General features: G+C 32.2%; 1 protein-coding gene and 1 long non-coding RNA gene across 3 annotated transcripts; both read left to right on the forward strand.

The window, feature by feature from the left end:
• The first annotated feature begins 1,246 nt into the window (after nucleotides 1–1,246).
• On the forward strand, nucleotides 1,247–3,521 carry LOC140437435 (uncharacterized). The gene is made up of 3 exons (XR_011950377.1): nucleotides 1,247–1,421; nucleotides 1,525–1,768; nucleotides 1,828–3,521. It is a non-coding gene; the product is annotated as an uncharacterized lncRNA (long non-coding RNA).
• A 1,948-nt stretch (nucleotides 3,522–5,469) lies between these two features.
• LOC140443498 (uncharacterized) lies at nucleotides 5,470–22,070 on the forward strand. Of its 2 annotated transcripts, XM_072534813.1 has the most exons (3): nucleotides 5,470–5,905; nucleotides 6,574–6,783; nucleotides 10,233–11,053. In XM_072534813.1, exons 1-3 carry the CDS (start codon nucleotides 5,656–5,658, stop codon nucleotides 10,283–10,285), a joined length of 513 nt encoding a protein of 170 aa, XP_072390914.1. In that variant the 5' UTR covers nucleotides 5,470–5,655; the 3' UTR covers nucleotides 10,286–11,053. The 2 variants fall into 2 exon arrangements, with proteins under 2 accessions (XP_072390914.1, XP_072390909.1); XM_072534808.1 differs by lacking the exons at nucleotides 6,574–6,783; nucleotides 10,233–11,053 and adding an exon at nucleotides 15,518–22,070.
• The last annotated feature ends 1,294 nt before the right edge of the window (nucleotides 22,071–23,364 follow it).

Consider the following 23,364-nt stretch of genomic DNA (forward strand, 5'->3'; position numbering starts at 1 on the left):
GAAATTTAAACAAATTTTAAGGTTTGAAAAAAAAAATTCCATTTTGTGATCTAAACATAGGATGCTGGCCTGTAATGGGTTAAATTAATAATACCAATTCTTCATTATAATTTATTATTTCGTTGTCAGTGTAATTTATCTCTATTAATATTCTCCATACTTCCCCAACAATTCACAAGGATCTAGGGATCCCACCTTAAATTTTAACCTTTACCATGCGAGATGCGCTATGCACCATTACGCAGATGATTTTAAGACTTTGACATTTTTGTTTCTCCTAACCTAACCTGTATCTTTTACCGATTAAAAAAGGAGATCAATGCTCATCATATTATAACGTTATAAGTTATAACCACAGTATAAATAGTCTATACCACAGTATAGACAACAACCAGTATTCCCACTCCGCTTTGGCGCGAAAGTTCGCGCATTTTACTCGCGCAGACAGCGACGCCATTTTCTCTGGACTCCGAAAAATTTGACGGCTCTCATTGGTCATTGGCCATTGTCATTTGTCATAAATAAATAATATAGAGGCCATTGTATTTGTTTACTTTTTGTGTATTTATAGATACAAATAATCGGACGATTTTCACATTTGGTCCCATTGAAGTTAGCTATAATGAGCCGTCAATTTAAGTTCATAGAACAAATTTTTGACATTTGACTGTGTTGTCATGTCTTTATAATGTATGTGTTGTAGGCTTCAATTACAAATAGAAAAGCTTTCAAAAATACATTTTTATTATATTATTATATGAATTATGCAATGTTTTTATTTTTTACTTTTTTTTATATACAACACAAACGAATAAAAACTCGTTTCTTCTCATATTATTTGCAGTTAATTACTACAAATTTTTGCCTTTGATAGATAAGCTGATAGATTTGGCAATCCTCAAATCACCCGTTGCCAGATTGTTACAGATGGTCACCAGATGTATGGTATGGTAAAGAAAGTACCTGAATGTGAATTTTTATTAATTATATATCCCATGCTCTTTCCCGATTTATTAAAAAGACATAAAAACAGCAGAATTTAAGTTATTTTGCACTTTTGAACTTAAATTAAATCTTAATTGAGAAAAAATATATTGAAAAGAAATATATATTGAATTTTTATTAATATATGCACTTTCCCGATTTATTAAAAAGACATGGCAACACTGCCAAACGTCAAAAATTTGTTCTGTGATCTTAAATTGACGGCTCATTATAGCTAACTTCAATGGGACCAAATGTGAAAATCGTCCCAAATAATCTTTATACATTTTTTATTTCGCAATTGCGTTGTATAAGTACGTCGATATGTACAAAAATAAAAACAAAAAGACTTGCCACACTTGTGCAGCTATAAAGTGTTGTAATAATTCTAGAAAAAGTAATGTTAGCTTTTTTTCGTTTCCAAAAGATGTTAATAGGTGAGTGTTATTAGGATTAAAATTGTGTATTACAGATGCTAAGATGTTATATTATTTATTAACGGTGGATTTTCATCGTGTATTAAAAAATGTTTGTATTTAGGGCAAACATTTGGTTAATGGCATGTGGACGAGAAGATTAATTGGATAAGGCAGAACGTTTACATAGAAGTCATCGTCTTTGTGGTACTCATTTCGACAATAAGATGTTTCTGAATGATATGACAAAATCGATTCTTCAGCAGTTCCCACAAATTTTCCTTTAATGGAGGGCTCATCAACTTTTGATCATACTTATTCTGCAGTAGTCCAAAACATATGTCTTCCAAGATGTCCTATTAATGAAGGTAAATAAAATAAATAATTAAGATGTAACACATATCTAAGCTTTCTCTTTTTCTTTTAGAAGTAGTGAAAAGTTCAGCTATGGATATAGAGAAAAATGTTAGTATTAAACATAAACCATCCACTATAACTGTACTTCAGGATATTACTATTACTCCTGGTAAAAACAACATATTCCATGGAGAACCTGAACATGTAACTACACGTCCAGTAACACTAAGTTCAACTCAAGTGTCACAACAATTATCAATAAATACTCCCTGAAAAATGTATTATGAAGTACAGTTATACAATTAAGGAAGGAAAACCATTATTTAAAAAAAATTTCAGAAGTTACAGTCTACAGAAAAGAAGTATATTGACAATTGAAAAATTGAAATTTTATAACATATTTGTGTGGATATTTAATGAAAAAATGTTTAAGAATTCCATAGTTGTGAAATATGTGGCAGATACTCAAAAAGTGTAACTAATTTGTGAGATACTATTGTATATTCATATTTAACGGATATGAAAATAGAACTGTTGAGACATATGGTAATCTAAAAATGCCTACTGGTGATTTTGTTAACTTTATTAGTATACTTGACTGTCTCTTTCACAAGAATTTTGACATATTAGCTGTACAGCCGAATATTATTAAAACATATGTTTCTCTATTTAGTACCATAAATTTTAGCCACCCTTGTGAACAATTTCCACTAAAATATTGTAGAACTTTATTTAGCTTTGTACGTTTATACTATTCATTAAAATTCATGAAGAGAAATTTGAAACTGAAAAACATGAAAATATAACCAAAAGAAAAAATAATAAATTGATTATTTGGAAATGATACAGTGATCAGATAATATCGATTAATAGTTAATATACCTATTTAGGGGTTTTCTTCACATTATCTTATGTTTTTAGTGAGATGTAACTAAAATATCTGATCATATTCCATAAAAATGTATTAGAGTATTACTTCTAATTAATTAATAATTAATTATATTGACATTAATCAAGATCAAGTAAACAACAATGTAAAATATCATTCAAAATCACATTTGAACAAAAGCAATTAATTATCCATAGAGAATAGTCCATACTCCTAAATTGCTTTAGCTAATTTCTTTTCATATTCTTTCCCGGTCACTTCTTCAGAATTTACATTTCCATGTATCTCATCGCAGAACTAATTATGGTTCAAATATAGGTATGATCTGACTTCTCATACATGCAAATCAGTGCTCATGAGATATAATTTGTTTAACTTCTGAAATTTTAAACTACAAAATGATACTTTGTAAACTTAATGTGTACTTGTTTTATACATGTATATTTGATTTTTATCTGTAATTGTATTTATCTACAATGTATTTTTGTCTAATTTTGACAGTGGGTCTGTCACCTTTGTTATTATTAAATAAATAAATAAATGTAATATCTAATGCAACATGTAATAATAAATGAAGTTCATTTAAAAATTTATTTTTTATTTCCACAAATACATTCTTAACATTAACAGGATGACGCTACTTTTAGCACTTTGTACGATTCCGTTAGACATCTAATGTACATCAACAAGGATTGTAAGAAAAACTCAAAGAAAAATTGTGCTATGAAGTACAGTTATAAAATTATGGAAGGAAAACCATTATTTAAATAAAAAATTCAGAAAACATTCTGTACATTCTACAGAAAAGAAATGTGTCGATAATGTGACAATTGAAGACTACATGGCACTTACATCTAAATTTTGTCCTTCGTTAAATTTAGCTAATTTCACAAATGTTCAAATTTTACAGTCTAGAAAAAAGGCAAGAGGAAGAAGATTCAGTAATCAGTTTAAACAGGATGTCTCTTAATGTACTTCAAGGGGCCAAAAGTTTTACAAAAATGTTTTGTGTAGCAAACTTTGTTTACCCAGCCCTAATATATTATTTAAAAATAATATACCAGACAGCTACTCAAAAAGTGTAACTAATTTGTCGGATAATACTGTATATTCATATGTTAATGTATATAAAAATAGAACCGGTGACACATTTGATAATCTAAAAATCCCTACTGTTGATTCTGTTGACTTTATAAGGAGGTATACTTGACATTCTATTTCAAAAGAATTTTGAAATATTAGCTGTACAACCGAATATTATTAAAACATGTTTTTCGATTTAGTACCATAAATTTTAGTCACCTTTTGAACAAAGACCACTCAAATATTGTACAACTTTATTCAGCCTTGTACGTTTGTACTATTTATTAAAATTCAAAACAGAAATTTCAATACTCAAAAAATATTGTACAACTTTATTTAGCCGTATACGTTTGTACTATTTATTAAAATTCAACAACAGAAATTTCAATACTCAAAAATATGAAAATAAAACTAAAAGAAAAAAATAATAAAACGATTATTTGGAAACATCAATAACACGATTATTTAATCGTTTATATCGAAATAACAAGTCAAAATAGTCTATTACAATGAACAGGTAAGATCAATCACTAATCAATATACATATTTAGGAGTTTTGTTCACATCCTCTTGTGTTTTTAGTGACATATAATTAAAATATATTAACTGATTTCAAACTCTGTATTTGAATTTTGAAATGAAACTTTGCATTTTATTCTACTTTATAACCATACAGCTTTAAAACTAGCATATTTATTAAAAACTGTTGCATAACTCTCCATTTGATTTTTTTTTGATAGTGTATAAGACAGTTCTGTAACAAATAGTTGTGAAACTTTAGAAAACAAAATCATAAATACAACGCAAAACAATTTTAGGTTTTTTTTTTTAATTTCTCGAAGAATGAAAGAGTAGCAAGAAGAGTTTTGAAATTGGTTGAAATTAAAATCAATTTTGTTAAATAAATCAAAGTCGGCTCTGTCGCGTCCATATGTGCAGGGCCAGTCCTCGGTTTTCGTCCAGAAAATATGGCGTCAAGGTCACCGAATTTTGTCTAAAAAGATCAAAGGTACCGCGGTAGAGTGAGAATACTGGTTGTTATCTATACTGTGTCTATACTGTGTTATAACCAATAAAAATAACCTTGGTCCATCCTTGGCCGTTTTCTTAGGTTGTTCAAAATTTCTATAAATATTTTGAGAACGATTTCAAAACATCAAACTTTGGTTAATTAAAAAATGTGATTTTCATTACAACCAATAAATTGTGGCTTAATCCCATATAAACATAATATTTAAATTAAAAAAGAAGTTTAAAAAAGTTTCATTGTAAAAGATTTTGCTATTATATTTAGTAGTGGGAATAAAATGTAAAGAAACATACAAAAAACCAGTAGAAGTACTCAATGTTTGTCAAATAAAACAAGAAATTGGCTTTTTGAAAGAGGAAAGAAAGAATTTTGGAAATTAAGATAATATATTATGAATGATATGAAGGATAAAATTTTCTTTTAAATTAAGAATTAGCTGTAAGTTTTTTATTTATGAGATTTGCTAGTCATCATTTTAATCATAATTTCGATAAGACTACATAAATGAAAGATTATAATTGGTTAATTAAACATTTAGCTTAAATCTAGTTTTCAAATAAATTGTCAATTTATTATTTCTTGAAAACACAAGCCAAAATTTTAAAATCATAATATGCGTAATGGAGCATCGCGCAAATCGCATGGTAAAGGTAAAAATTTAAGGTGGGATCCCTAGATCCAAGTAACAATTCGGCAACGCTGAGCCAAAATGTCAAATTGTTTGACATGCTACCTATTTATGAGAAAATAACAACAAATCATTTTACTTATCTTATAATATTATAATATTCACATAATATTTGTGCATATAAATAGATTCATTATCATCGAATATAAACGCACAAAATTCGTCAATATTACTAAAGTACATAAAACAAAGTTGAAAGTTTAATCAAATGGAAGTAAAACAAGAAGTTAGTGATGGAGTTTGTAAACAAGAAATACATATAGATGATAATGATCTGTGTGATGTTCCATTGGACTTGGACATCTGCAAAATTGAAATTAAACAGGAACCTAAGAGAGAAAATATGTACGATGATTCGTTCAATTATTTAGACCTAAAGGAATACCCTATAAAGACGGAAATTGAAGATGATGAGTTTAAACTTACACCAGACAAAGAAAAACAAACAAATATAAAAGGTAAATACAAAAAGAGTGGCTGAGTTCTAGGAATGAATAAAAACAGGCTTTTAAAAATCTGTATATTAAATAGAAAACAACACTTCTACTTTTGTACTTTCAATTATTATTATGGGAAGCTATTTTACAGTTAGCATTTTTTTATATAATATTTCGATAAGATATACTGTCTTTTCGATAAGATAGCCTGTGTTTACTGGATAATATTTAATCCTATTTTTTATTCCAAAATTCCATTTTGCCCAATATCTTACCCAATCCCTTCTAGTTTTCCCTACTATTTTTTAGAATCTGTTTTGTTTTCTTTGTATCAGCTCTTATTTCTTTCTCTATGTTTTTGTTTTCAATTTTATGTAGATGCTTGTTTCTCCATACTATATCTGTTAGGGCCTCCATAGAGCAGTCAGTGCAAACAGCTTCAAGCAGTCACTGTTAGGTGACCTGCAGTTTAAATACAAAATTGTCATTTGCAATACACAGATTGCTCAAGCAGTTCGTGCGCAGTTGCAGCCAAAAATGCAGTTTGTTGCTGTTGAGTTTTGACATGCTACCCGCAATAAAGAGCTACTTGACAAGTACTACACACACATGAACTGCTTGGAGCTGTCTTCTCCAACTGCTTGCGCGTTCCGTATCAATCATTCATTCATGGTTGTATCACACTACAGAATACTACCTGTTTTCAAGAAAAGTGCAAAATATAGCTGATTTGGATGATGACTTGTTTATAAATGAAATTAAATCACAGAAATGTATATGGAATTATCAATGTGAAACATACAGCGATAGAATTGTTAAAAATTGTGCTTGGACTACTATCTGTGAGAAGTTTGTGATGGATTTTGGTGCCAAAACTGTAAAGGAAAAACTCGAAATTGGTAAGTACGTATATAATGTTAAATTTCAATTTAGTCCATGCAGTTTCAATTAAGAACAAATTAAATTAATTTCTACTACCAATCTAATTGTCATTCTTCACTTATGAAGTGGAGAATTTGTCCCGGATAGAGTTCAGTGCAGGCCCTCCTTGTTGAATTTGTTGCAATGCATAAACTGAAAGCTTCATCAGCAACAAATATGTTTGAAAATGGTGCTCCCTTGGTTGTTATGGACCGTGGAAGTGATGACGTAGATTTTATTGACATATGTCAGTTTCACTTTCCAAACAAACCTTGTTTAGTGTGGATAATTTGTATTTTTCGTTATTTTTTCATTTTTTTTTACAGAATCTTTCCGCTTTTTGCAATATCTAAGTATTCTAATAGTTACTACAACAATTTTACAAGGTTGTGTAAACAATAAAGCATGTTGTTTTATAAAAATAGAATAAAATGCATGTATCAATAAAGTAAGGTTAGAATGTCTTTAATTTAAACTTTTAAACTATATTTCATAGAAATAGAACACTGAATTATGATGGTATTATCTTAAAAACACTATACTTAAAAGAAAAAGCAGCAGAGGAAGCAAAATGTTAACTTTATAGAAATTAAAAAGTCTTGAGATTGGACATTTCAACTTTTGTTTGGAAAGTAATTGACAGTTGTGACGTCACACTTCCACGGTCCATTTTCATGGAAGTGGGAATGTTCAGGTGTTTTGCTTGTTTTTTTTTTACAGAATTCACTGTCTTCAAATAATGTTGAATCGGCATGCCTTCCATTTGACCCAATATTTACGAACATACATTTGTAATCACTATCACATGCGACCATGAGTACCAAAGAAAAGTAGTGTTTGTAATTATAATACAGTTACCCGCTATCAGTTGGTTTTAAAAGTCTCACGTGTTTACCATCAATTGCACCCAAGCAGTTTGGAAAGTTAGCACATGTTTGGAAACCAATTTTTATGTTTTTCCAATTAAATGATGGGCCTCAACAATGTTGTAAGCGACATAATTGAGATTATGCAAGAGATGAATAAAACATATTGACAAATTATTTATGAAAAAAAGGACTGAAAAAAAAATCAATTTCACTTAACAAACAAGATAAAATTATAGATGTGTAAACAAATTATCCAGGTTTACACAGAGTAAGCAGAAAAAAATTATTTAAAAAAAAATATCCCAGCAACAATGTTGTATATACTGGATATATAACAGTGTTGCACCTGATTACTATGACTTCCTAAAGAGATGACTTCCACCTTCTTGACAGCCGCACAAAATATGGGCCTTAAAATAAACGAGGAAAATACCAAAATGTTAGCATCTATTTCAAATAACAGAGATAGAGCTAGAAACGCCGAAGAAAACTTCAGTATAGACCAATATAATTTTGAGGTAGTAAATAAGTTTACATATTTGGGTTCTCTCATAACAAACGATAATGACACATCTGAAGAAGTAAAACGGAGGGTACTGCTAGCAAACAAATGTTATTTTGGACTAAGCAAGCACCTAAAAAACAGAAATTTAAGCCAGAAAACCAAACTAATAATATATAGAACACTCATCCTACCAGTGCTGACATATGGGTCAGAAACATGGACCATCTCCAAAACAGACGCAAATCTTCTGCTCGTCTTCGAAAGGAAGATACTAAGAAGATAATGGGCGCATTCTGTGAGAATGGTATTTGGAGAAGGCGATATAATTTCGAATTGTACGAGAAGTATAAAAAAATAGTAAATGGTAGAGATGTAATATCCTTCATAAAAATAGGTAGGCTTAGATGGGCTGGACATGTGTCAAGAGCAAATGAAAATTACCCACCCAGACGAACTCTATTATCGGTTCCAGTGGGAAAAAGGTTTTAAAAAAAAGCATCCAATATCAATAAAAAACTATAATCAATTCAAAATGTTTTTTAATATATTTTATATGCCAAGTATACAGTTTAATGCTCCTTAAATTTAAACTTAAAAATATGTTCCATCTTATTCTAATTTTTCATAAAACTCTCGGTACTCGGGTTTCAGGTACTGGCACATATCCAGTATCTTTTTGCGTTTTTCCTTTTTTATTTTTATAGGCCCGGTATATGCATTAGACAACCCATCAATTCGTTAGTTGAATACTCTGATGGCTTGTGCACCCCATTTTTTATTCACAAGTGAGAATGTTTGCCAAGGTTGCATGACATTGTGAGAAGTTCTAGCCATTATTCTTGTTGGATCATCGCTGTTGAATTTGAACCAACGGTACTCAGTGATCTTACATTTGGGATCTTTCCATAAGTAGTTCTCACATGCTGACAAGTCTTTGAAGGCTTTTTGCTCCGTGTAGTACACATTGAGACGTAGCGGCATATCTGTTTTTATCTTCTGCTGAATTTGTTGGATTCTTCGAGCTGTTATTCCAAATGCTTAACATATAGTTTTTTAGTACACTGGTAATTTCTTCAGTCCAATCTGGATGTGGTATCGTACAGTACATTGTCGTTTGGAGATGTCTTCTGGAGTCTGTCTATGTTGTGGCTCTTGAAGTTCCATACAACTGGCCAGGTGCGCAGTTCGTGCATTGTAATCCAGCCTATGAATTATTGTGAAGAGATCTCCAAACTGGCCTTGAATTTTAGCAGCCTCGCAAACAGATTTGCATTTACATAGTCGCTTCTAAAATACACTGACCGGCAAAAAAAGTGGCCACCCTATAAATTTTCGAAGATAAACATTAATTTGAAGTTTTATGCACTGTTTCATATTGTATACTCAACATCTTTCATTTTTAAAACAAAAAATGGCCATTACTGCTTGATTCCTTAGCATAATTTATTTAATTTGAAGGCTAAAAAAGAAAATAGTGTAATATCGAAACGAATGACAAACAATTACATTCTCGTTTCTAGCAGATACATATGCTTCACCTGCATTTCTCTGACGATTACGGATGTTTCTCTTCCACTGGTTAATATCAATGTTTCGTTTTTCCCTCTATTTATGTGCAAAAGGGGAGACAGCGACACGTTAACCTCCATTTTCACAGTGATAGGATAGTAGTTTGGCCAGTGACGTACATACAACGTTTTTGCACGGATACCAACATTGCGGTACGAAAAACTCAGGGAAGGCAAAATATTTTTAGACAGATTGAAAGATGCTCGCACTGGTCTTTGGATATACAACAATATTGCATTAAACCCTCACTTTGACCCAATCTGTCGCTTACAACATTGTTTCGGCCCACCATTCAATTATTCTCTTCAGTCAAATCTACAAAACACGTGGTTGTTATATAGAGTCAAATATTTTTTGCGTACATACATCTTTGACGATTTCTCCTATTGTCGATGCTGAAATTCTATAGTTAAATTATATTTCAGCAAAAGTGCACCTGGTATCTTTAAAAATAAAAATCATATTTTTTTATTTTATTTTTCAGTAAAAGCTCTACAGAAAAAATGGAAGGTTTTAAGAGACGGGTTCAATCGGTAAGTAAGCAAAGCAAAAAAAAATAAAAATAGGCTCAGGAGCAAATAAAATACGCCAATATGTACACTATCAACAGCTGTCATTCTTACTAGCATTGTCAAATGATAAAGCCGATACTATTAATAGTTTAGAAGGAGAAATTGAGACCGATAATGTACTAACAGCTAGTTCTGAAGAGTGGACATTACAACGAGGCCGAAAGCGAAGCATTGCGACGAAAGAAGATGATTTAATAGACCAACTGACATCCAATTTATTAAACAGGAAATACAAAGAAAATCTGTCAACGAGAGAAGTAGATGATGATGATAAATTATTTCTCTTAGCATTACATGGTGATTTTAAGAAAATTTCCAATGATTACAAATTAGATGCTAAAACAGAAAACTAACAGTTTTAAAAAAATACAAATAATTATCATCTGACAAGAATTTATACCCTAACCAGTCCATGCATGCGTCACATTAAAGGAATTTCAACCATCAATCATTGTCACAGTACTCGCAGTTCAACTATGGTGATCTCAATAGTGGCTACAATACTGGTCCTAGTACTTACGGCTACAGTACTTCTGGGTACAGTACTGGACGTACTTGTACTATTACGAACATAAAACATACCAATCTGCCTCTCCGAGCTACGGGAACTGTGGAGACTAGCCTGTTGTCTCTTAGATCTGTCGATAGTGAGATGTTCCAGTCATCAATACATAGTTCAAATAGTTGGAATGTTACGATGTAGAACTGGGTGTAATAAAATTTTTTTTAAAAACGTGTTGTTTTCTTACCTTAACGTTATTGCAATCCTTTCTTCAGGTGAAGTGCTTTTTGTCGTTATGGTATCCATCCGTTGTATTTTATCACTTAAAATATTAAAATATTGAGCAGTTCATCAGAAAATGGTACATACATCCTAAAGTAATTGAAAAGCTTTTTCAAGCACAAATTAGTTAAACTTTTCACATCTGAATCGGAATCAATAGAACGATATGTTATTTCAGTATCTCTATTTCGTCTGCCGTTCGAGCTGATTTCGATTCAAATCAAAAAGTTGATCTGAACTGAACAATTAAAAGCCCAGCCCAACAATTTCTACACCTGGACTTTTCGGTTCGAATCGACATCTGATATGAAAAACATTGTAACTCACTTTTGCTTAGTTTAGAGGAGAGCGATTTAAAAAAATGTCCACAACATTTAATTTTTTTACTTCGTTAGTTTTAATATATTTGTAGTTTTCTTAATCCATATTTTACAACCTTTCCTCAGCTTTTCACTTTCACGTACTGCATTGTTGTTAAAATTACCGGTCCTGTTTTAGGTCGAGTTACGATAAAGAATTTTAGGTGAAGATCATTGTAGGTGGTTTATACAAAGATTTTTCAACAAAGTATGTTTCTTTGATTAGGTGCATGTAAATGGTAACTAATGAGTACATATCAAAATAAAGAGATTATTATTAGTTTTTTTATTGGTTTTACCTTAACGTTATTTTTTTTTTACTCAAACAAGTATCTAAGAATTCACATCATACCTACATATTAACAAGAAGTAAATAAAATAATATCTGTTAGAGTTATTTATTACAAAATGAACATCTACAAATTATAAAACAGATTATAATATTTGAATAACAATAACCTCCCGCAGATTCAAAATCAAAGATAATAAAATTATACACTTTAAACTTCCTTTTATAATAAAACAATGATACCTCTGATTGGGGTGTAGTTAATATTTTTTGCAAATCAAAGCAGGCAGTTACAACTGTTGCTGTTTTCTTAGAAACCTCTTTATCACGATTTTTGGCTTCACGTGCAACACATGTGTTTGCAATCTCTCTCTCTCTCTCTCTCTTTCCCTCTCTTCAATTTTGACCCCCGGAGGAAGTGTAGTGGTCATCGTGATGTTGTGGATTGTCCATCTCCAAAGATCTCTGTCTTTGGTCATCCCTTTTAACTCATCCATAGGTCTTTTGCATATGCCTGTAATTTGATCGATCCATCTTATTGGAGATCTTCCTCGTGATCTTTGGTCTTCTACCTTTCCTTGGATAATAAGTCTTTCCATGTTTTCTGTGTCTCTGTACGTAGATTGTAGCATTTGAAATTTATTGGAATCCCCTCGTATATGTGTTAATTGAAATCCCCTTATATATGCATTATAATAACGAAGAATTTTTTCAATGTTTCTTAGTTCGTATCCTTCAATTTAAAACCCAAATAATCTTTCGTTCTTTTTAGGTCGCCGCCGTCGATAATAAATCATTTTATTGTTTATTTATGTCACAGGCGCAAATTCTTCGATATTTCTTTGTTCAAACCGCCCGATATTGCGTTTTCAAAATAATTTACGTCTTAATTTTTGTTGTGTCTTGTTTATGTGTCTTAAACCCAAGTGTTTTGTTTATTCCAACTTATGCGATAAATTTTTTAAGATAATTTCGTCACTTTCGTTAGAGCCGCGGTGAAGAGCGGTGATCTCCAGCGTCATGTCCAAATTCAAATTGAATTTGTAGTTTTCTGTTTTTGTCCCTTTTCAGGGAAATCTTCGTCTTACGTAATAGAAATCAATTTTAGTAGCAGTTAATCGTCTAATTCTACCTGTTCCGGTTGTTTAAGAGGCAGAGTCATAAGTTTTGTGCTCAGTGTCGATCCAATTTGCAGTGTGAGATCCAGTCCCTTTTGTTCGTGTGTTCGTGTCCAGAATTCAACTCCAGTTTCCAACCTCAGGAACTTGTTTTTGTGTTATTGTGAAAAATCAAGGTAACATTTAATGTTTTAAATTTTAAAGTAAAGACCGACATTTTTTTTACTAAAGTAATAGTTGCCTTCATTGTTTAAAAGGATAATTTTTTTTATTTGTAAACATTTTTATATTTACCACAGTTTATACGTCAGTATCATTAGTAAGTTTTTGTAGCATCTCCTGAATTTGTAAATCAGTAGAACGCATGTAGGTTTTTTGTATTTTGCGACTATTGTGGTAATATTTTGTATTGTCTTTTTCGAGCATTCTTGTGTTCTCTATGTTTTGTAACTGTTTGTGGTGACACAAAAATAAATGTTAAATTTTGTTTCTTAACATTTGTTTATTTTTTTTAACTAACCCTTTTTGAGTTTTATTTGAAAAAGATATGTTTTTTATGTTTAATAATTATATCTCCAGTTACAACTAGCTGTTGTGATGATTATAATTAGGCACCTTGAAGTGGCGCTCTTTATAAATTACTAGAGGTGTTTCCTGCTTCTTTCTGTTTTGTTTGTCCCAAGAGATTTGTATAAGTACCCCTTTATTTCATTTTTTTGTAGTTGCCCCAATCCAACTCCCTTGTCTTTTACTTATCCACGAACCCAGCTCTCCTACCAAAACCTGAGTGCCGTTCGCATATGTTTCGATTATTTTGCTTGCTCTTCTCCACCCCCAGTAGTTTCTTCCCCCAATTTTCTACCCCTTGTATTAATGCCCCGTGTGGTACTCAAAATATATCGTTACAAGATGAACTTTGCTAGACGGCCGTTTGCTTACTTTTAGGTCATTTAAAATTGAAATATTTGTCCTGTGGTCGATCCACGGAATTCGTAACATTCTCCTCTAACAGAACATTTCAGTGGCATCTCTTTCTTCTTTCCGCTTGTCGTAGGGTCCAAGATTCACATCCGTATGTTTGCAATATGTAAAGCTTCTACAATGTGTTATTCTACTGAGGCCAAAAAGATACCGTATTGCTCTTTTTTTTTTAATTTAAAAATAACATCAGATTGGACAGCTGTACTAGAACCCCAAAAAGGAAGGTCATATCGAAGATGAGACTCGAACAAAGAAAAATATGGTCTTTTGGAAGATGCTAAATTGATGTCCTTCGAACAGATCTTATTGCATAGCAGGCTGAGGCTACTTTCTTACTTAACAAATCGATATGAAGGGACTATTTAAGGTTGCCGTCTATAAAAATACCAAGAAATTTTACAGAATCAACGATACTGATCTGGCTGTTATTAAGAAGCAAGGGTTAAAGTGCTCCTTAATAGGATAATGCTACTGTCTTATCCACGTTAAAAGAAAGTAAATTAGAGTCGGGCCAGGTTTTTATTTCAAGTAGATCAGAAGTTATAATTGCATTAAGAGTTGCAATATGAGAGTTCCTCCAGGTAATACTGGTGTTATCAGCAAAAAGAAAAAATTTTCTATCGATTTTTAAGTTAGTGATGTCATTTATAAAGATAAGGAAAAATAGAGGACCCAGTAATGAACCTTGTGGTATTCCACATACAATGCTTTTGTGCTTAGAGTCAGTATCATTTGCTCTAACTAGTTGTTTCCTATTCCTCAAGTAAGATTGGAACAAATTCAAAGAAATACCTCGCATTCCGTAAAAATTTAGTTTTTTTATCAAAATGTGATTTACACAATCAAAAGCTTTGGCATAGTCACAAAAAACAGTGGCAATGTAAAGATTATTGTTTAGTGCTTGAGAGACCTCATGTAGTACAGAATACATAGCATCGCTGGTACATTTATTAGGTAAAAAGCCGAACTGACTTTGTGATAAAATGTTGTTTTCAGCGAGAGAGGACATAAGTCGGCTTTTATAAGTCTGTCAATAATTTTGGATAGAACCGGTAGTAAGGCAATAGCTCTGTAGTTGCAGAAATTAGATCGCCCCCCTTATGAAGAGGAATAATAATGGCTGTCTTAAGGCACTCTGGAAATATACCTTTTTCAAAGGAATGGTTAATTAATGAGGCCAGGATTTCCAACACATTATTTGGGAGATTTAAGAAAATTTTTATGAATAGTCCATCGCAGTACTACAGGAAGACTTTCTTTTGATACTACTGATTGTTTGGATCAGTTCAGATTTATCAAATGGTTTTATAAAGAATGTATTCGAGACCTTTTTTGAATTGGGGAGATAGAAAATAGGATCTTGTTGTGGCAAAATAGCTGATGTTATATTTTTACTCGCTGAAGATTATCCTTTATACTCGTAGATGTTATTTAATCCATAGTTGAAAAACATTTTAAGTAGAGTTACAATGTTATTCATATCAGGTGTCAACATATAGCAGTGTGAAACGTCATATTGTAAGAACAGGGATTATGAGAGGAATCTAAATATGAGAAAATATACAGGGTGTGCTATTTAAAAAAATTGTATGTATGCTTCATAAATGTAGTTATTAATCACCATATATGTTGCTAATAGTGATTTAATATATAATCATAATTTCAGGTTTCCCTTGTGAAGATTACGACGTACTAAAGGAAGAACACGTTATAGGTAACCAACTAAAACAATATTTATCTGATACTTTGATGGTGGACGCTACGCAGAAACCTTTTGCGTGCAAAATTTGCTCCAAACAATATTCTGCAAAGAAAACTTTGAAACGACATACGAGACTGCACACTGGCGAAAAACTCTTTACGTGTAGCGTGTGCTCGAAACAGTTTTCAAACGATTCGGTATTAAAAGTTCATATGAGGAGGCACACTGGAGAAAAACCTTTTACGTGTGAAATTTGTTCAAAACGATTTTCATCGAGTTATTCTGTAAGAATTCATAATATGATTCACACCGGAGAAAAACCTTGTATATGTAAATGTTGCAGCAAAGAGTTTGCAAGGAATACGGATTTAAAAAGGCACATGAGAATACACACGGGAGAAAAACCTTTCACGTGCGAAATATGTTCCAAACAATTTTCGCAACGCTCTTATTTAAAAGGGCATATGAGAGTTCACACTAGAGAAAAACCTTTCGCGTGTGAAATTTGCAGCAAACAATTCGCGACCAGTTTTTATTTAAAACTACATATGAGAATGCACACCGAAGAAAAAGGTTTTAAATGTAAAATTTGCTCTAAACAGTGTATAACAAAAACAGTTTTAAAAGTACACGAAAGGATACATACTGGAGAAAGACCCTTCGCGTGTACAATATGCAGTAAAGAGTTTACGAAAAATTGCGGTTTACAATCACATCTAAGAGTGCACACCGGAGAAAAACCTTACGCGTGTGAAGTTTGCACCAAACAGTTTTCACACAGTTTCAGTCTAACAGAACATATGAGAGTACACAATGGGAAAATACCGTCCGCGTGTGAAATTTGCAACAAACAATTTTCAACAAAGAGGCATTTAAAAAGACATATGCTAGTGCATACCGGCGAAAAACCTTTCACGTGCAAAATATGCACCAAACAGTTTTCGCAAAGTACTCATTTAAAAGAACATATGAAAACGCACACTGGAGAAAAACCGTTTGCTTGTGAAATATGCTCCAAACAGTTTTCACGGAAGTTTGATTTGAAAAAACACGTCAAAACGCATACTTGACAAAGTGTTGACATCTAACATTATACAGGGTGGTCCTTAAGTAATTGTACAAACAGAAACCGTAGATTCTGCACTTTAAAATATTACGATTTAAGCCAACTTTCTTTAATAAAATGTTGATATTAAGAAAGATACAGGGTGTTAAAGTGGAAATTTAAAATTTTATTTTTCGGTGTATCTTTTACGTTTGTAAATATTTTTGGATAAAAATTTACAGTTGGATGCTTTTGAGTAGGATCAATTATAATTTTATACTTACTTTAATGTAAATAATAGAGGGCGCCACATATGCCATATGTGTGGCATAAATTTGCGCTTAACTTTTTACTCTTTAAGCTAGCTCTATTTGTGTTAAAAAATATTAAAGATACATTATTTCTACAAATAAAAGATATACTTGTTAGTAACCTGAAAATTCAACCGTTTTCGAGATAAATGCATTTTATAAGTCAGCTGCACAATAATTCTTAGTTTGATATTTGTGCGGTAAAGCACTAAATACCCGTAGATAAGCATAATTCATAGTTTATTCTTATTAAAACAACTCAAAGATGATAATGTAACATCACAAAATGCTTTGTTATGGGTGCTAAATGTCTTATTGGAGAAAAGATATTTCATCTTCTTCTTTAGGTGCCGTGTCCGGATTCAGACGTTGGCCGTCATCATGTTTACAATTTCCCTTTGCTATCGCTTCTTTAGTTTCTATAATGGCGTTGTATTACTTTTTCTCTATTGTAAAATGCTAAAAACCCAAAATATGTGGTTTATGCAAGATGGTATACCACCACATTCTAGAGAGAAGGCAGTTAGAACATACTTAAATACAACTTTTCTGAACGTTGGATTGGTCATGGTAGTCATATTCCTTGGCAATGTGGTGAGATATTGATATAATTATTTAATTCATAAAAAATCCGAAAAGAATACTTATTGTTGATTACGTAAATTGTTTACCAATTTTTATTAGAACCAATAGAAACTAGAGCACAGGTATTGAATAACACATATGTGTCCTGTTTCATAATACTTTTGCTACAAATCTAACTAGAAAGACTCAGCATTTTTACAAAAACATCATCGTTGTCCTAATAACTGATATTGTTATAAATATACTAAACACACAGGCAATTTAGTTTAGCATAATATTAGTTCATTAGTAAATCATAATAGTCCATTTGTTCGAGATGTAATTATAGTTACTCGTAAGCTGTAACGTAATCATATAAATAAGTAATGTCATCGATAGGTTATTCCGTATGTATACAAGTAACCAATGAACGAGATTCATCACATTTTAATACATTATTTAACTTCTGCGACAAATAAGATGTGGTTCCATAATATACCATAAGATTTGGATATGTATCCAAAATAATATATTCATCCATTATACATTATAGCCACCATGTAGCCCCGAATTTAATCCGCTTGATTGTGGTGTATGGGGCACATTAAAACAACGTGTCTATAAGAATCCCATAAATATTCGCCACCAACTATGATAAGAAATAAATACTGCAGCAGTTTCTTTAGAACCAATGATGCTATTTAATATGAGACGATCTTTTATGGAATATATTGACAAATGAATTTTTTCTTCGTTGCCTGGAGTAATTGCCTTAGATCAGAATTGAATGCAGCTGATTTTTAAAATGCGATTATCTCGAAAACTGTTGAGTTTTGAAGTTATTAACAAGTATACCCTTTTTTTGTTAAAATAATGTATCTTTAATATTTTTTATCTCAAATACAGGTAACTTAAAGAGCAAAAAAGTTAAGTGCAAATTTATACCACATAAGTGGCGCCCTCTATCAGTTACATCAAAGTGTGCATCAAATTATAATTTCTCATATTTAAAAATACCTATTTGTAAATTTTCATACATAAATATATACAAACATGAAAGTTATAGCGAAAAATAAAATTTTAATTTTACACTTTAACACCCTGTATCTTTCTTAATACCAACATTTTATAAAAGCAATTTGGCTTAAATCGTAATATTTTAAAGTGTAGAATCTACTGTTTCTTTTTCTACAATTACTTAGGACCACCCTGTATATATCAACGATTTAATAAAAGGTTAGAACCTTTGAATAAATATTTACGTCCAAATTAGTCGATAACACTGGTCGCCTATTGTTTCCAGAATGTCAGTAGTTTACGAAAAAAAAAAATCTTTTGGTGCATATGCAGGGTATTTCATAATTGGAAATATTTTAATTGTATATTCCTGTACTCAAAATATTAAGATTTAACCCAAATCACTTAAATATGTGGTACCTTACCGAGTTACAGAGTGTTTTATATATACTGTTTGTATGTGGCTCACAATGGGCTTTCACACACAAGATAAATTACCACTTTACATATGTAGAATACAATAATTATTGTATAAATACACAATAATTAATAATATTTTTCATTATATTTAGATATAGATACATAATATTAGGCTCATGACAAAAGTAGACAGAACGAGTCTGTTGAAAGTAGCATGTGCCTATAGGACTGTATCTGCGGGGGCCTTGTAGACTATTACATGTTGTGTTCCTCTGCATGTTTTAGCAGTATAAAGAAGACATCTCTTTGAGAGAAGAGAGCCATAAAAAATTTGTCAGCAGCTTTAAGAGCGCTGGAAAATGGAACCGCAGTTAACACAGCTAGTCGTACATATGACATCCCAAGGCAGACACTTCGACGATATTTTTAGAAGAGGGAAAGCAAGTAAAGTCTTGTCTAGGGCGAAAAACTATACTTACAAATGCCCAAGAAGCAGAATTAGTTCAACGTATTATCCGTCTTTCGCAAATTGGATATCCACTTACTGCAAAGGTACTTTGTAAGTGTGTATATAGGTATAAAGAACTCAATAAAATCCCAAATCCTTTTCAAGAAAGAAAAGGAATAGCTGGTCGTTATTGGCTACGTGGTTTTATGAAGCAAAATTCTCAAAACAGGCCTAAGAAAGCACAAAACTTAAATCCGGCTAGGGCACAAAATCTTAATAAATTTATTGTAAAAAATCATTTTACTGAGCTGGAAGGTGGCATTTAAGAGCAATGGACATAATTGATATACCCAAACGAACATATAATGTAGACGAGAAAGGTTGTAAGTTAACACTTCACCATTAGCAGAAAGTTTTGGCACAAAAAGACGCAAGAAGAGTACATGTTATTGCAAACGAACGTGGACAAAGTGTTACGATCGTTTCTTGTGGTAATGCTCTTGGTACAGCAATCCTTCCAATGGTGCTTTTCAAGGGTAAACGTAGTAAGCCATAATAGGTTGACTCATTACCTTCAGGTGCTGTTGTTGCAAATGACTGCAAAAGGCAGCATGAATATTGAAACTTTTTCAGTTTGGCTTCAACACTTTGCAAAATTTAAGACTGCTGGTCACATACCAACATCAGGAAGATAAAGAGAATGTGCCATGGTCAGAAACTAACGTTGGTAATAAAGCAGATGATTGTATCCCGTCAACTTCAGGCATGCAACAAAAAAATTACCGTTGTCATTGTACTTTGAAATTACAATCGAAAAATGTATGCCTGAACACTGATAATAGCAACTCTTGTCGTCCCTCAACTTCGGGTATTCAACCGAAAAAACCCTTTCTAGACACTGATAGTAGCAACTCTGACTCATCCTTTTGTTTGCATGACTCTATACAGCGTTCCACGTTAAGAAAAATGGAGATCAGTGTTGCCAAAACTCTCAGGCGTGCGTTGTCGATATATTTTTCGAATTTCCATTTTTAATTAACATTTAACTGTAAAGTCAGAATAACAACTGAAGAACCACAAAGCCTTATTATCATTATGTAGTCAGAGAACGACATAAAATCGCTGACATACGTACACCGTATTATTTTAAGTTGCAATTAGTAATTAGATATATGCATTCCAAGCGGTCCGTTTATTTGCTTTTAAATCTTTAATAGCCGGCAAAGTGCATGATTTAACTACTGATTAATCTACTGATTTCTATGATTCATGGTATATGATATTCTTACCGAAAAACAAATAAACTGTCGTTCTTCTTCTTCTTAAGGTGCCATGCATTTCTGCGTAGGCGTCCACCGTACATCGTCTTGTCAGGTGAGATGTTAAATATTCTGGATTAAATAATTCTGTTTTTAGCAGCATTGCGAAGCATTTCATAGCTGTGGATTCCTGTCCATTGTCGAATATTGCGCAGCCATGACATTTTTTTACGTCCGAGACCTCTCCTACCCTCTATTTTCCCTTCGAGTATCAGTTGCTGAAAAGTGTATCGTTCTCCTCGTATAATGTGCCCCAAGTATGCAGTCTTCTTACTTTTTACATAATTAAAAAGTTCCCTATCCTGTAAGCCCGCTCTTCTGAGTACTTCCTCATTTCTGACCCTGTCCGTCCATGATATTCTGAGCATTCGACGCAGGCACCACATTTCGAACACTTCAAGTTTGTTAATGGAAACTGTCGTTACTATAATTAAAATAAGATAAAATAAAATTATCTTTTGTAAATACTATTTATTTAATTAAAATCATTTTCCCTACTTTTCATCTCTTGTTTCGAATGGGCACTTTTGTTCAATTACGTTAAAAAACATTAATTAAATTCATGTCTGTGAAAACGAAAATATAAATTATACTATCCCTGAATCGTGCTCGTCTTCATCGTGGCATCGCTGCGCTTCTATCGTCCATAAGAAATACATGGCCCTATCTCCGCAATGTTATTTTCTTAACTTGGAACGCTCTATAGGAGCGATGAAGTTATTGATTCAGAAGACGATCAGAGTGATTCCGCAAACATCCACAGTACTTCATTCACAAGTATGCTCGAAACTCATGAAAATGCAGTAATCAAGAACAATAACAAAAAGCCAAGAAAACTAGCTATCAATAGTCGAACTCAAGTTGTTACTAAAGATTTATTCGGTAGCTGCATTAGAACAAGCGATTCAGAAAATATTGAAGCCAACACGTATACTACAGGTGGTAAAAAAAGTCTCGTCAATGCTACGAAAATTGCCCAATCTAACAGAAAAATTGAAGTCCTTGCCTGCTAAGAAAAAGGGAACAAAAAAACAAGAATCTTGGTTCTGCAAATTATGCAAGGAAGGCAGAATGGTAAATATGAGAATATGTAACATATGTCTCACTTATGTCCACGAAAAGTGTATGGGTCTCACAGCCAAAGACAAAATTGATACATTCTTATGCCTCGATTGTGAAAAATAAGATAATATTAAGTTTTTGTACTGTATTTGTTTAACATTTAATAAAACTGTTAAAAATTCTGAAACTATTTTATTGTTTTATGTGTTTCATAGTTAGAGATAAAAATTTACTTATTGTAGAGTGGCCGTATTTCCGACACCATGATGGTAATATGGCCAATAGCAGTATTTTTTAATTACGTCATAAATATCGTATTTTTGTAGATTTTCAATGTGGACGTCGATGTGCATATTTGTAATCACAAATTAAGAGTGTATGAGATTGACGCTCATATGGGCTATATATCGGTGAGAATGGAGTGACTGAATAGGGTCTGCTGCTATATGTCACCGAAAATTCTGAGTATGGCAGAAGTACGAGCGGCCAATTTTATGTAGGAAATGTCCATTCGCTTGACTCTCGGACCAAAATTGACGCCAATATAGCCGATTAACGAAATTTGATAAAAATCCAATGGTCTACAGTTTTTTCGATTTTCCGGCAAAACGGTGCATAATTTCTAGGCACATATGAATTTCTTTTTAAACAGCAAGTCACCCTTAATCTAAATAATTCAAATTTTAAACAAAATATTCACTTTTAATTTTCTCGAAATTTTCAGCCAATACAAACATCCAAGTGGTAATTTTTCTCACGAACCGTTAGATGTAGGAAAATTATGAGTATGGCAGAAGAACGAGCGGCCAATTTTATGTAGGAAATGTCCATTCGCTTGACTCTCGGACCAAAATTGACGCCAATATAGCCGATTAACCAAATTTGATAAAAATCCAAGGGTACCCCCTTGGAAAAATTTTTCCAAATTTTCCAAAAAAAAAATATTTTGTTTAATGTTTTGGTACATGCACATGGTCCAGCTTATTCCAAACATGTGTTTTTTTCTGATCCCTTAACCCCAGTTTGCCGGAAAAGAGGAAAAATCGAAATAAAAAATCTACAGTTTTTTCGATTTTCCGGCAAAACGGTGCAGAATTTTTAGCTGCATGTTTGGATTTTTTTAATCAGCAAGTCACCCTTAATCGAAATAATTCAAATTTCAAACAAAATATACACTTTTAATTTTCTGGAAATTTTCAGCGAATAAATACATCCCAGTGGAAATTTTTCTCCCGAACAGTTGGATGTAGGAAAATTCTGAGTATGGGAGAAGTACGAGCGGCCAATGTTATGTAGGAAATGTCCATTGGGTTGACTCTCGGACCAAAATTGACGCCAATATAGCCGATTAACGAAATTTGATAAAAATCCAATGGTCTACAGTTTTTTCGATTTTCCGGCAAAACGGTGCATAATTTCTAGGCACATATGAATTTCTTTTTAAACAGCAAGTCACCCTTAATCGAAATAATTCAAATTTCAAACAAAATATTCACTTTTAATTTTCTCGAAATTTTCAGCCAATACAAACATCCAAGTGGAAATTTTTCTCACGAACAGTTAGATGTAGGAAAATTCTGAGTATGGCAGAAGTACGAGCGGCCAATTTTATGTAGGAAATGTCC

Source organism: Diabrotica undecimpunctata, chromosome 1 (genome assembly GCF_040954645.1).
Source record: "Diabrotica undecimpunctata isolate CICGRU chromosome 1, icDiaUnde3, whole genome shotgun sequence".
NCBI lineage: Eukaryota > Metazoa > Arthropoda > Insecta > Coleoptera > Chrysomelidae > Diabrotica > Diabrotica undecimpunctata.

Excerpts from the sequence above, each read along its gene's own strand:
- LOC140443498 (XM_072534808.1), top strand. The coding sequence starts at position 5,656 with ATGGAAGTAAAACAAGAAGTTAGTGATGGAGTTTGTAAACAAGAAATA. Across the intron at positions 5,906-15,517 it reads AAAACAAACAAATATAAAAG|GTTTCCCTTGTGAAGATTAC; the intron begins GTAAATACAAAA and ends TCATAATTTCAG.